This window comes from Netta rufina (genome assembly GCF_964035555.1).
Source record: "Netta rufina genome assembly, chromosome: 20".
In the NCBI taxonomy this organism is placed as follows: domain Eukaryota; kingdom Metazoa; phylum Chordata; class Aves; order Anseriformes; family Anatidae; genus Netta; species Netta rufina.
Window position 1 is genome coordinate 3,736,322 of NC_140144.1, and position 15,617 is coordinate 3,751,938.

General features: G+C 41.4%; 1 protein-coding gene across 2 annotated transcripts in view; it reads right to left on the bottom strand.

Annotated features, from left to right (window-relative positions):
- Positions 1–15,617, bottom strand: part of TNC (tenascin C) — a 73,184-nt gene that overhangs the window by 8,955 nt on the left and 48,612 nt on the right. The window contains exons 13-15 of one of the 2 annotated variants that reach the window (XM_084299179.1): positions 7,583–7,855; positions 1,991–2,113; positions 732–875 (exon numbers count right to left, since the gene is read on the bottom strand). In XM_084299179.1, coding sequence (XP_084155305.1) covers positions 732–875; positions 1,991–2,113; positions 7,583–7,855 — 540 coding nt within the window. The remainder of the gene's footprint in view (positions 1–731; positions 876–1,990; positions 2,114–7,582; positions 7,856–15,617) is intronic. The other variant, XM_084299180.1, reaches the window with a different exon arrangement.

The following is a 15,617-nucleotide window of genomic DNA, read 5'->3' on the forward strand; positions in this document are numbered from 1 at the left end:
ATAAACCAAACAGCCAGCTAACCATCCAAATTCCCCAAACATCCTACCTTGCTTCATCATGGGACTTTGTTTTGTACCTAGTTTTATGCTCCTGCACTGGGAGAGATACCTGCCCTCGGTACAGCTGGAATAGGCTATAAATTGGCTATAAATTTGCTATGAATTTCACTTTATTATCCAATATGCATCATCTTGTCCTTGCCACAGTTCTCTGAACACTTGTCAGACTCCAAAAAAGAATGAATGAACAAGACTTCAAGGTGGCAAAAACAGGACCATAGTGGAACCTTATTTTCCATAGGGATATTTAAAGATAGATTGAAGAAGTTAGAGTTTTTGCATTTAGGACACTGTCTGGAACTTGAGAGATATGGAGAACACACAACAGAAGCTGGGCTGAACTGCTCAGCTGTTCTGTTTTCCCACATCTGCAAAATAGGATTAATTAAACTTCTGTTGTTTTCTGATGTATTAGGACTGTGAACCCATGAAGTGTCCCTGTCACAAGGAAAGTCAGTTCAGCTTTAGCAGAATGGAAGCCTGATGAAACTTACAATGTCTCCACTCATTTTTAATACAGACACAAAGGGAGAGTAGATAAGAAAAAAGTCCTACAGTTTGTGTAGATGGCAAAAGTGGGATCTCAGTGGGTCTTCAGCTCCATTTCTTAAGTCTATCCTATGGCACAGAGAATGTATTTGAAAACCTGCTATTTCTTCTTCATATATTACCTGTTTTCAGAATTCCAGAGATGGGTTCACTTTCTTCAAAGCCTTTCACAGAGATGATATTAACATTATAGTCTACACCTGGGACTAACTTCACCAACTTGGTCCTTGTCTTACTTCCATCGACTGTAACAACATTGGGAGTACCTATGATGAATACAAGTGCAAGGGATTAATTGCAGTTCTCCAGTAAATGTTTGAAGCATGTGTTTCAAGTTAAACACATTGTGACCAACATGGATGTACTTGTATGTACAGAACGAGATGAATTTTTCGCCAGCAAACTGCAATCACTGATGTCAAGGAGCAGCCTTGGGAAAACATATTGTGGCCATGACATCTGAATCTAAGACACTGTTTTCTGTTTTTAACTAGTGGAATGTCAACAGTAAGAAAAAAAAAAAACACAGTAGTTCTGTTCAGAAAAGTAACATAATTTATTTTGAAAACACAGTACTGTCTACATACCAGTTCATAAACCTGTGAGGACAGGACTTGCTAGTTTAGATCTGCTTTGTTTCTTGTAGGAGATGAACAGAGACAAACTTTTTCTTTCACCCATCTCCTTTCTAATAAAGATGTATCTTATATCATTTCAAGTTGTGAAGACTTAGGACAGATGCCTATTTCAAATTCTGGGTTTATTCCAGCAAAACACTTAGGCAAGTGCCTATTTTTATGACTGTAGATTTCTCTGAAGATTTTTTTTGTGGTATCATTATGTATTTAATGCTGCACACGTGCTTACATACGACATTATCCAGAGGCCTATATCTTTACCTGTCTTATTCAACAGCATTTCTTTATGGTCCTGATGTCTGTAGTGTTTGCTTTTTAGTTGCTTCCTTTCAGAGATGTCCCTAAGTTATGCTAAAAATTTGCTTAAGTATAGGAAGTTTTTTAAACTGAACACTAAAACAGGGATATAATAGATGCAGTGAAATAACACTGGGGAGCACTAAGAAAAATCACTACCTTTGAAAAGTATTACAACCATGGATTATGATTATTTTTTCTGAGGGCCATCTTTTGCTCATAAAGTGCCTACAAAATAACAAGGCAGTTTTGGAATATATCCTTATTTAGGAGGCAGAGTGTTTTGTGAATGTTGCCTGATGAGGGGCACAACAATTCCAGCATCTAGCTGTGAGCTCCCTTACAAGTCTTGTCCTTGGGACAAGATTCCTATGCACTGAGAGTTGGATATCAGTGCAACAAAACCTTTCTTCTCTCTCCTTTGCCATGTCCATTCCCACACTTACCTCCTGTGACAGGGACGTAGGAGATCCTGTAGCTGTCCACGCGGGTGCGCGGGGCTATCCAGCTGACTGTAGCAGAGTTTTCTGTGATGTCAGAGAATGAGATTCCCTTGGGAGATCCAACAACTGTCAGTGGAGAAGAGAGGACAGACACACCACATAGAAAGAAAAGATAAATAATTTGTTTATCAGTTATTAGTGCTCTAACAGTGATTTGTTCCTGTATCCCAAGAGCTGATGCTACCAATACTCTCTGCACAAAACAACATGAATCCAGGGAGTAGCAAACAGTTAATGGTTTTATCATGTAGCCTACTTGGTCTAAATTTGCCTTTTTCGGTAACAATACAGCAGTGCATAGCTTCAAAATACCCTAGACATCTATCGACAAATCATGTTCACAAAAGTAACAGAGATTTTTCAGTGTTACAGAAAATTATGGAGCAATACTTACAGGAATATTATGCTATTACCCAGAGTCATTGTACTTATCATTTTTTCTACCCCAGTTTCCACAGAGTCTCAGAGCCCTAGCTGTGACACATGGCAACAGCAACGCTTAGCAATGCCTCTTCTTCAGCATAAGGTTTCTACCACAGGATGCCTAAAAGAGACCTGGACTCAGTTGTCTGAGTGCATCAAGGGTTCATCCTCTCAAGCACTGACTGCCTGTAACTTCTGTTTGCTTAACACCAGAACATTGGATTTGCTTCTTGGAATCTCTGTTTGAGACCATGATGTTTCCTAGGTACACCCATCACCAGAAAGGCACTTGTAGTTCACTGCAGCTCTTTGTCATACAGCCCAGCCTCACCCAGTATAAACCTGAGCACTAGGTTTGCCTACGTAAATAAGATCAGCAAGCTGGGACAGATTCATTAGGATGACCTGGTTGTTTTGCTTTGCAAACAAAGCCTAACAATTTTTGCCCAAATGGCCCAATTTTAAGATGCCAGCCAACATATCACAATCTGAAACATTCTACTTTAAGGCTTAATTAAGCTACTGAAAACACAAATTGAAAGGGCTTCTGGAAGGACATGGTCGAGACCTAACCCTTCAAAGTTTACATTGAGCATCTCACTTCCAGTTTGCTTTTTTGACTGTAACCAAAACAACCCTGACATTTGTTAAAAGGAACAAACAGCCACACATAGTAGGGCATTAGCAGAAAGGGGACAGATACCAAACATGAACCACATTAAGAGTGGTGGAAACAGGCTGTGGGCAGGGGAAGGGGGACAAATGAAGTCCACAAGTGACTGTGCTTGAAATAGCTTGGAAAGAACGTGTCTGCAGGAAAGAAGTCAGAGAGGGCTGTTTGTTCCATGTGTCCCCAAAGATCTAGCAGCAATGCAGTAAATCAAGTGAAAGTCAAGGAAAGAAAAACAACAGAGCTCTCAAAGCTCTCAAGAGAAATGTAAATTATTTCTCCGGAGTTCACAAGACATTTTGGGCTTAGAGGGCTTTGCTCATGTGGAAAAGCCAAAGAAATAAAGATAAAGAACTAAAGATAATGAAGAAAGCAAGGTGGGGTTAGTAAAGCTGCATGGCACCCAAAGTTGCTACTGGTTTAGCTACAGTGTGAAAGAAACAACCATAAATAAAGAAAACCTGTGAAAAAGAAAGAAGCTAAAATCACACTGATCATACTCTATGGTGTAGGTGCCCTTAGTTACTGATGAAAATTGCTAGTGATGACTCTGGAGAGCACAGCTCTCTTTGGACCAGCATTTGGGGTTTTAACACACTCACAGACTTCAGCCTTGCCCAGAAAATCAAGTACCTAATCCATCCCACCTGAACTCTGCTGTGCATACTTCTGTAGGCACAAGCTTCATGCATGTTTTCTGCACCAGGTAAACTGCCATGTAACAAAGAACAGTATACAAAGAGCCTTGGCTATGTGAGAGTCCAACATTCCCACTACTCCAACTACTTTTCTGGGAGCAAATGTGACAGACAAAGCATATAGGACAATCCGAGTAAGCATTGGTCCTGGAATGAGTCCCAGGCAGGTAACGGAGCAGTTCCTTTGAGCGCAGGGAAATGAAGAAGCAGCAAATGAATCAATCTTCTTGGGCTACCTGAAAGCCAAAATTAAGCAGGCATAATAAAGCTTCTGTCTTGTCACTCACGAAAAGCTCAGCACAGCTGTTGGACAGATACAAATGATTAGCATTATCCTCCAGCACCATCCCTCATCCCTCTATGAGAGACTGAGGACCTTCTGTGAGGTTGTTGGAAAATCCATCAAACCTGAGTTCTTGCCCTATTTTTTTTTTTTTCTTCTAAAAAAGTTCTTTCCTCATTAACAGACCACTGTCTTTCTTCAAGCAACAGGAAGCATCAGACTACATTTATCATGTAAATAGATCATGTGAAGTGTTTGGGGAGCCTCTCAGATGAAAAATGCCATCACAGCGTGGCAAAACATCATTAGAAGAAGGGGAAAGTAGCAGCATGAGACCCACACTTCCTACCAAGGATATTAAGTGGCACATGGCCATATCGTGGTCCCCTGCTGATGGCTGAATTGCATTTCAACAGACATTATATAGATGAATTTCCAAGAGACACAGACCTCCTCTGAGAGCAGCAGTGGGCAAACTTTCTGGTGCCAACTCGATTAGGCACTGCTGGTCTGTACAATGCTGCCTCACACTGCTCTGATTTTGTGATGTATGTTTTCTATCACACTAGAATTGATGAAAGTAAAATGACAGACAAATGCAGAGAGTGGGTACCATCATCACCCCAAACAGGATAACTTTTAACAATGTTATCAGCAGCAGTTGGGGAGGGGGGAATTACTGCTCTTCACTTGTATGTACAAGTAAATGCCACCTGTTATGGAGGAAGAACTGTTGGTGTTGGCTGGAGGAAAACAGGACTTCATCGTCAGCTCCCATGCACAGCAGTTTCACACCATGCCCCTGGTGTGATGGGAGCCAGGGAGATCAGCCAGGCGCTGAGCCACCAGCTGCAGAACCAACACAGCTAAACGGAGAGCCTGACAAATCCCAGTCCTGCCCGGCTCCCTCCTCACTGAAAGCCCGTGGCTGTCACTGCATCGCCCCCCTGGCTGAATTCTTAAAAGAGAAAAGGAACGAAACCCTAGAGGAGGACAAGGCACCTAACGGTGAACACTGTGAGGTTTTTCCTCCTTCTCCCTGCTCGCAGCAGCTGGATGGTTTAACACACGAGGATAAGAGGTCGGACCCTCAGAAAGGATAGCTCAGTGATGCTCAAACCAGACAGCTTCAACTGCACTCATTTATACCAACTGCAGATCTGTCTCTGGCGGCTGTGTTTGTGTATAGAAGGCTGTGTGCCCATGTAGGGAAGAAGGGAGAACTGTGAGCGATAAATACAGAGAAGGAGTTTCAATACAGATTATTTTCCTGACTTCATTTCTACGGTAATGTTTGGTTTAGGTTTGCTGGTCTGTTTGCTAGCCGTCTTTGTTCCTACTGTGATTTTACTGTTTCCTCTACTAAAGCTCAAGACTTTCTAATTTATTCCTTGCTCGCTCATATATTGTACGCAGGCTAGAATAAAGCAAGGCTGCTTACGAGTCTGTCTGAGCTACCCACTCAGAGGCAGCAAATGTTTCCTTGCCAGCAAACTGGAAATGCTATAAATATACACGTGTTTATCTAAATAACCAACTCCTAAATAAGAAACTAGTTAGATGCCTTGGTGGCCCTGGCTGCCCAATGTGGTAACATGCAGTCTGAGTTATTTAGCTGGATTTTTGTGGCTCCGACTTTACTATCAATTATCCATGGGCTATTTATAGCTGAAAAACATCTTTGGGGCTATTGGTGCCACTAGGTGACATGTGCTAAATCTCTCTTAAAAACTGAATAAGAATGTAGTCACAAGGAAAATGATAGCTGTTAGTGGTTTACCATAAATATCCTGGAAGTCAGTGAAAATGGGAACACGCTGCTAACAAGTGCAATTGAATTTAAACATCCTTCTCCATTAGGAGACAACCCACACGAGCCTGGAGAAAGGCAGCTTGTGATGGATGTATGTTCTCCCTCATGTAAAGGCCTGGGTGAGTGTGTATATGCTCATGCTGCTTATTCAGAGGATGTGATGGCAGTCAGTGGAGCTGGTCAGAAATGTGCATTTCTAACAACTGGCACCACAGACATTGAGGTGAGTCATGAGGCCATGCTATTTGAGGACAAGTTGTTTCATATTGAGTTATTGTTGGTCCTTTCTGTGGGCTGTCTGCAGTATACTACTACAGCTGGGCACATGCCTCTTTTACACTTTTTTGGTGGCTTCCTCACACGCTGAACTTAGTTGTCCTCTTCTTGGCCCCCTCCTCCCTGAATTAGGTCGATCTGAAGTAATTATTTTTTCAGATCAGCAAGCCCAAAAGTTTTCAAAGAGAGGATTTGTGTCAAAGAGCATTGCCTCATTTTTTATATATTTTTTTAAGATTTAACTATGTTTCAAAATGGAATCATGATATTGATGGAAAAGAATTTGAAAAGTTTCCTTCAAAAGTGCCAAAATGAAATACTTCAAATTAAGAACCCAATTTTTTGGGTTCTTAATTTGAAGTTTTTTGCTTAAGTTAATCTGAGGAATTCAACCTAAGCCTCAAGAATTTTTTACATGACTGGTATCTGCAAATTTTCATACAAAAACAATATAAGAAAAAATATTCCAGTTATAAATAGCAAAAAAATTTCTTCCTCTCCCTGACACTGAGAAAACAAGGCTGTGTTCTGGTAGAGATTTTTCATAAACAGAAGTTTAGGCTAGCTTCAGGATACTAGACATTTACAGTTATATTTACAACGTGTCTCACAAATTGTGAGACTATGAAAGGCAAGAACTCTGACTTTGTGGAATTGGCATACTGCAATTGAAAATCAGGGCCTTGGAATTTTTAAACAAAATAGCATGAATTGGCAGTCATCCCTGCATCTTTTCCTCATGATGATTTTATCTAGGCTAATTTACACCAGGATTTTTGACACACAAGAATGACAACATATAGCAGCTTCTGCTGGGGGAGTTCAAAGTTTTGATTTTGCAAGAATGTCTAGTTTATTTTGAATTATTGAACACATGTTGCTCCTGTTAAAACCAGTCTAAGTTAATGGTGCTTAGTCCTTTGCTGATAAAGCCATAAATAAACTTCTCAATACCTCTGTTAAATTCGTTTTGTCATCTCTCTTTTATAGGGAGGTAAATTATCGAGGAGATACACAATTAATCTGGTGAAATCACTGAAAAAGGCTGATAGTCATTATTTCCCAGCTCTTAAAGCCAGCACTTTGAATGCTAGACTGCTGTCTAATTCCAGATCATGGAAGTAATTAAGTGAACCATATTAAATAGGCACTGATGAAGCTAAGGAATCTGAGACGATTCACTATAAATAACTACATCAATACACTACATGATTCACTATAAATAACTACATCATGAAAAAAGAAACTCATAAATGACATGCAGGAGACAGTTCGAAGACCTCGGTAACAGCTCAAATTGGCTAGGAAAAGGAGAAATGTTAAAACAAACAGGCACAAACAGATTATACTTTTCCTACTGTAAAGACAATACCTGTGGTTGCTACTGAATTTATGGGTTGGGAACGCCGTCCACTGCTAACTCCATAGAGCTCAATTTCATACTCAGTACCCTCTTTCAGCCCTGTTATATCGTGGGTGCGCTCATGGCCTGGTACTATTAGTTCCAGTGGATCAGATTTCCTTTTGGTATCCCTGATTCTTAGAACAAAACTGTCGAAAACCCCATCATCCGCAGTCCAGGACAGACGGAAGCCGTCTGGAGTAGCATCTGAAACCAGAAGGTTGTCGACCTCGGGTTCTGCTTCTAAAAAAGGAGAAGATAGCAGTAGGGGAAAAGAAAGCGATTGTTTTAATCAGTTCATTAGTGACCTGCATGAGGTCTGGATATAGCATACTGCAAGAATCCAACCACAGTTCAAAGAAAGGGAAACAATCTGCTGGCTAGTGAAAAAAAAAAAAAAAAAAAAAGAAAAAAGAAAAGAACATTAGCATTTTACAAATACTGAAGATGTATGTGAGCGTGTTTGGGTGCATTCAAACAGTTCAGTCTTCAACAGCATATCCACTACATGGAAATACACCATTTGCCTCTGCCATGCAAAATTACACATGCTAATAGTAAGTTCAAAGTGCATTTGTCCCTTGCTTTTCATTGCATTACCCATCATATGTGAAAACTTCACGTAGGATAAAATCAGGCTTTTGTTATAGATCTATAGGCATGCCTGTAATACTGTCAGGTCTCTGTCTGTTAGGAGGACAACACAAAAGCTGCTTGAAAGAGTCTTTTCCTTCATGCAAAACCCTTATTCCATGCATTTCTGGCCTCTGTGATACCTCTGAACAGATGAATCCTTCACTTTGATAATAAAAACAGGCTGAAGCAGCAATGGGGAATCATGAAAATTCATATTCCTTAGCACACTTAAATCCCAAGTGCAAGACCTACTGTCTTTAGCAAACAAACCCACTCAAGAGGATCCCACGAGCTGTAAGACATTAAATAACTACAGCACATCTTCAGCTCAGTATGGTCAAGCATCACCACCTACAGAAATGCTGCCGGAGTGGTTACTGTCTTACAGCATCTCTAATGCAATTCTATCTTCCACAAGATGTTCCTATTTATTTTTTTGTGAAGCTCCAATCAGGTAATCCCCAGCTTTACTGCTGCATAATCAGTAACATGCAGATGAGACTTGATGGTAATAGGGCTAGAGAATCGGTCTGCAATGCCTTTTCAAGAAAATTCAAATGCTGCTGGAAAACAGCAGCTATGATGAGGCTGAGAACATGAGCTAAGGTTTTGTGGAGAGCAAAATGCCATCTTTACAGTTGGCAGTGATCACACTCGATTGTCTGTGTGTGAAACCCACAGACAGAGTGAAAGAAATGAGGCCATAGGCAGGAAAACCAATATGACTTTCCTCCTGAAGATCCTGACAGTTGGCAAGTTGGGGAATGCTGACGTGCCCAGCAGCTGTTAACAAGATGAGCTCCCACATGCAGCTAGCTGTCTCAAAAGACTCCAGTTAGAAGTACCTGCATGAACATAGCAGAAATTTTCACCCCTCAACCCACGTCATGCGTCTCTACAGGATCCCTCACAAAGACAAAAAGGAAACGTCAAGTTAAAAGGAATGGAATTTCATTGGTGACCCTATCAATCACAAGGAGTTATGTGTAACCACGATGCAAAAAAGGATGCAAAAGCCAAGGTTTGTTTTGCAAATGGACCGCATAAAACATCTTCCATGTGAGAAGAAAAGCAAGAAAGATAGGGTGGGAGAGAACAATTCATTCGCATTAAAATACCTGTAATGGCCACAGTGCTTAGGGGCTTTGTTTGGTGCCCCTTGGCAAAACCATAAAGCATAACCTCATAGCCAATGCCAGTAATAAGGCCTTTAAGCTTCAGTTGCCGCTGGGCTCCCGTAAGGAGGAACTCCTGTGGGTCCAGCAGCTTGCCAGAATCCACCACGACTACAAGAAAGCTGTCAAAGGCATTCTCCGATGCCATCCACGACACTGTGAACCCGTAAGGGTTAATATCAGAGACAGTTAGGTTTCCCAGTGGGGGCATGGCCTCTAAAAGAAGGGAAGGTGCAAAAAACACACACACACAAAAAAAAAAAGAAGCAAAAAAACATTGCAAATTAGAACGTGTCACAGATTCCAACACACATAAATCACATTTTTTTTTCCCCCAAATATGGATTTAATTGAAGTGTATAGTCCGGACCACAGGACTAGGATTTTCAATGGAGCCTCTAAAAGTTAGATGCTCAATTGTTCATTTTCCTCAAGGGTGTCTTAACACCTCATCTCACAAGCTCCTTTGAAATTCCTTCAAAGCTCAATGTGCAAGCACATTTCTTTTGTTACACATGCACTAGAAAGCAGTTATAACAAAAACTGTTTGAGAAATTCTACACATAAGGCTTTCATTTCCTTTCACTTGTCTCCACCACGGGTGCTTTAGGGACAATTTTCAACCTTGACATTCACAGTTCCTATATTTTGCATTCTTTTCTCTCTAATTCACACGAATATCTCCAGCTTTTTTTTTTTTTTTTTTTTTTTTTTTTTTTTTTTTTCTTTAAACAGTGGAGGGGTCAGCAGTGCCAGAAGGACTGCCAGAAGCAGGGCATGAATCAGCCAGGGTCATAGCTCTTGCAAGTACTAAATACTTGCAAGATGGCTTTTTGGGGGGGATAGGAGAGAAGCAAGAGTTTGCACTGGCAGAGGGCAGGGGCTAAATGACTGCAAAACAGAGCAATAGCCTAACCAAAGAGCTTCACAGGCAGCTGCTAGGGTGGCATGTTGACAACTTAAAGAAATTCCAGTGAGGGGGCTTTCTTTTTCACATCAGCATGACACTTGCCAATGTTTAGAGCACACAGACCAACTTCTCAAAACTTTCCCACCATGTCTCTGAAAAAAAGGCCAAATTTTCACAAGATTGTTTCTCAACAGTTTTTTGCTTGCTCAAAATCTGACAAGTCAAATAGGAAGATCAACTGGCTCTGTTAAGCCCTGGCCTTCATCCAGGTTCCCGGGCATTGCTAAAATTCTTCTAAACTATTTGACAAACCTTGTTTTGTTGGCCCAGGAGCTAACTCATCAGATCTTCCATCGCTCAAATTCCACTCACTTAAGAAAGTACCAGTTCCCAAAGATCCCCATTTCAGTTTGGTAAACAAATAATGAGCCCCAAATGCTGAAATTATTTTCTTGGGATAGGTGTTGAGTGACACCAACGTGCTAAACCCAGAAGGTTTATGAGAACTGTTGGCACATCCTAGTGCTCTGTAGAGTGCCACATATTTATCTAGCTGTGGGAAATTTCCTCAGAAAATACCAATGTCTACGGTTTGTTTTCAAGAAGGAAGCATTTGTGCTCTGGTGTAGCAAAAGATCAGGAATTTTGAAAGCAAACACTTGCTCACTTCTATCTACACGTCATCAGGGGGCAGATCAATGTTGGTGCAAAATGCAACCATTTTCCCTCAGGGAAATGATCATGGTCATTGCCTTTCACAGAAAGTGCTGGCCCAGATGCTGAGGGATGCTGCTACTGTGACTAGTTCTCCCACTGTGCATTAATGAAGTGAGGGGGGGAAAAGAAAAGGATTCAATTTCTGCTTAATCCTATTTAGGCTGTCATATGTCTATGTGACAATCCCTAGCAGTGCATACTGGCCACATTGTACATAGAATGTGAACTCCGTGGTATTTATTTGATGAGTTAGGCATGTGATGTTCAATTAATCCCAGTTAAAATCTAGCCAAATTATTCAGATGTAGAGGGAACATCACAGAACAAGAGGTGTTTTAATATCCAGTCCTCTCCCTCAGATGGAGCTACTGACAAATTTCTCCCTTAAACTTCAGGATTCGAAGAAGATTATTACACATGGGAGAAAGACCCTAGAGGGCTCTTGACTCACTTTAAACTATTACTCCTCCTGGACAATTTTTTAAGGCCAACATGCCTGCTGTGACCCATTCCTGCATGAAGCTTGCAAATGAAAGCATTGTTGCTGGACCAGATATTCAGTGCTACAGAGTCTGCTCTTTTATCCATGCTGGAATATATATTTTTATAAACTGATAAATATACCCCAAACCTTTAAGCAGGTACCTGTCATGACAAAAGCAGTGAGGGGCTCTGTGTGAACACCTGCATCGGTAGTGCCCTTAATGTTAATGTCATAGCCAGTGTAATCTAGCAGGCCTGAGATGTGAGCGCTGCGAGCACCTCCTGACACCGTAAGCTCCTGGGGTTCGTGTGCTGCATAGGAATCTCTAATGTGTATAACAAACTTGGCAAAAGGCCCATCTCTTGTGGTCCAGGAGAGGTTGAAGCTGTCGGGGGTAACATTTGTGAGTGTGAGCGTGCCCAGCTGTGGCTCAGCCTCTGAGGGAGAAAGGAACACAGGTGAAGAGAGAGCATTACTGAATAGGGTGGGGGAATTAGCCACGGGGGGTTATTGATTCTTGAAGCCAAAGCTGAAGCTTTTAGCCTTGTTTTGTAGTGGTTAAAGTAAAGAGGAGCACCATAACAGCTATTTTGTAAGGTTTTGGAAAGAAGCCAATGAAATTAGTGCTGACTTTTTGTTGTTGTTGTTGTTGTTTTCATTCAGTATTTTTAAATACACTCAATTTTCCTGTTGAAATGTGGCCTGATTTACAGAAATGTCAACAGCATACAGCCCCATGGTAAAACCATGGGAACTGCAGTAACTCAGCACTAGAAATGTAATGGAGATATCCAGACCCAAAGCAATTCCAAAATAGATGAAATAGGATTTGGGCAGAAGTTAGGTGGGTCCAAACCAGACATCCTTGAAATCCCATTTCAGCTTCTTCTTAGTGTTCCTGTTGCCTGGCAACGTAGATACAGAACCCTGAAGTTCACCAGGGTTTTCATCCTGGTAGTGATCATCTCAAGCACTAATCTCAGGCCAAAACCTCCCTGGATTCCACAGCTAAGGTGTTCCTCATCCCCTGATTAGGCATAATCAGGGAATATCTAATGGACTGGACAAAGCAAACAAGCAAATGAACAAAAAACACAAAACCAAGAAAACACTGCTGTAGCTCTCCCTCTTTCCAACCATTCAATGGTAAGGGCTTTTCTTGAGAAAGCGAAGACTTTCCTTTTCTGCAAAAGGAAATTTAAAATCACCTCTCTCCCCTGCTAAGGGAGAATCTCAGCTTTTAGGCTATAGAAGGGGGAGAGCTTCCCACCATTCCTGTTTTAAGCTGTTCCATTTAGCATAAAATCATCAAGGATTCACAAGAGCACAGAAAGACCACAAACGTGACCCTGCAGTCAGGTGGTCAAAGAATCCTGTGTCTGCTCTCAGGACTGAATTTCTATTTTTTTCTCTTGCCAATTGAGTATAAACCAAGAACACCTTGGGAAATGCAGCCTGTGAGATACAGGAGAATAACTGTGTAAGTGATAAATGTTGAGAGAAAAGCAAGAAGGACTTGTCACACTGACCAAGAGAACAGTGCAAGAATGAATTCCTTTTTTAAACTAAAACATGAACTGCTGCAAGATGTTCCAACTTTTAGCTGCCGTCCCCAGTGGCAAGACTTTTAGATAACAGTCCACCTCCTTCTCTGGAAAAATCTTGGAAGAGGTGAATCCAAGTGGCCCCGATTAAGGACACATGCTGCTGTCATGCTGCCAGCCCGTGGCCATCAACGCCCTCATGGCTAACAGTGATGAATTCACCATGTAAGCACAATACTTCTGAAGACAGGGGAGGAGATGAGAAAATATCCACAGTGCAAACAGGCTTGGGAGGAGAACCCAGTGAAACCGAGCATGGAGCCATCAGCCCTGCATGCAGCTCAGAGCTGACAAACCAATCCTTTCCAGTCTGATTCTGAAATGGCCACATTCCTTTGCATGCCATTTGCATCCAGTCAGGCAGGCTCACATCACCACAACCAAACTCCGAAGAACACTACATGCAAAACGAGTGGAAATTTTCTTTTTCAGTGAGTCCTGCCATCACCAAAGGAAAAGCTCTGATATCCAGTGAAAACAGACAAGTTTTAAAGACTCAGAGATAGCAAGGCAAGTGAGAGTGGTGGGCTGACCATCAAGAAAGGGTGTGCTTCTTGTTTGAGCCCAGCTCTCTGCTGGGAACACGTAAAAATGCCCAGCAGAGGAGGAACCAGCACAAGGTGACCAGACCACTCCATGCAATCTTGGCTGGTCATTTAGCATGCTGTATGAAAATCACATAAGAGATGCAAATGTCTTGGAAGACATTTGGTTTTAAGATGAAAAAATCAAAACAACATGCAGGTGCCTCTCTGGTCTGACAAAGATATGAAGGCCTCCCACCCACAACAAAGCAAGAGAGGATGGGACAAATGGAAACATTCAGATCAAGTGCAAAGATATTCTGTGAAAAACATCAGCCATCTGGAGCATGTCAGTTATATATACACAGTACTTGCAGATAAGTGTATATATAATGAAACCAATCATGGTTTACTACTGGCTCCCTTAATGCTGGGGGCACTTTTTCAGCCTTTTCCATCGTCTCAGATATCTCTTTTTCCAAGTGCTCACAAGCTCATTTTACTTCAGCCTCCCCTCATGGTGATCTTCCTATAATTTACCAAAGGAACGATGATGAGTTGGAGCCACGTTTTAGAGCAGTTCGGTGGACACAAAAAGAAAGAAGAGAAAAAAGCAAACCTAGAAGGTGAAACAAAGAAATACCTGTGGTTGCCAGTGCTGTCAAGGTCTGACCACCTTGCCCATCAATTACACCATGGAGTTGGATAGTGTAATTAGTGGCAGCTTTGAGGCTGGTGACTACATAGTGCCGTGAGGCCCCTGGCACTGTTTGCACCAGGGAGTCCAAAGGGAAGTCAGAATTTCTGACTTCTAGAATAAAATGGTCAAAGGCATTGTCCTGCGCCTCCCACGTGAGCAACATGGTGTCTGAGGTAGCATTTGATACAGTGAGTTTGCTAAGGAGAGGTTCCTCTACTATAGGAAGAAAAACAAATGGAAATACGTTGCAATTATTAAAACCCAAAGCAACAAAGTAAAATTAAATAAAAGTTTGAATTTACCCACAGGTCACAAAGACCAACTAGCCCTATATTTCTTGATGTTTTCCACATCACAGCCCCTGTGGTCACCCTGCCCACACTACCTATGACTCAGTGAGGATATTTACAATCTGCTGATGCTAGAAAATGCAGTTCTATATTATCTTGATCACTCATGTTTGATATTAAGCTCAACATCACTGACTACCTTAATCTATTGCTATGACAAATTGCTGTGACTTTTCCTAAGATCATGTCAGCAGAAAAAAACCACAGTAATATTAAATGTTCAAAACATGAGCTATTATCTGCCTGCTATCAGAATACACCTTCTGCTTCTGTAACCTAGTCCTCTCCTTCCACTTTCACACTGTAACTGTCTACAGCACATTTGACACTTAACTTCCTTTTCTTTGAGTGTTTTCTGGAAAAACTGTCAACTGTAAAACCTCAGGATGTGCAATATGCCAACAGCTAAATGCCTACCTATTTAATTTACCAACATCAAGTAAATGCTCTCTTTCACTATCTCATCTAACATAAACTGAATTAATAAATGTATCAGCCTTGTAGGAGTCTGCTGACACAGACTGAAATGTGCCTGAAACCCATTTAGAGAATCAGGATAAAAACTGTGTCTAGAAATTGGTTTATCTGAGAGAAGGAGTGTGTCCTCTATGCTGTCTGACAAACGCATACTGCAAAAATAACATAATGAATCATCTCCCACTTGCTTCCTGGGAAATTTATTTTGATTCTCATCAACAGCAGAAGTTGTCCCTACCCTAACGTTTGAACAAGAGCAAACATATTATTATGTGAATGAAATCACACCATACTGTGATTGACTGCCTTTGCTGGATGGGATAGTGGAATAACATTCACAGTTCAAAATGTCTGCAGCAGGTCGTCCTTAGAAGGTGTCAGACAGTGAGGTAGAGAATTTGGCAGTGGGTAGATTGGTAGGGTAGCTG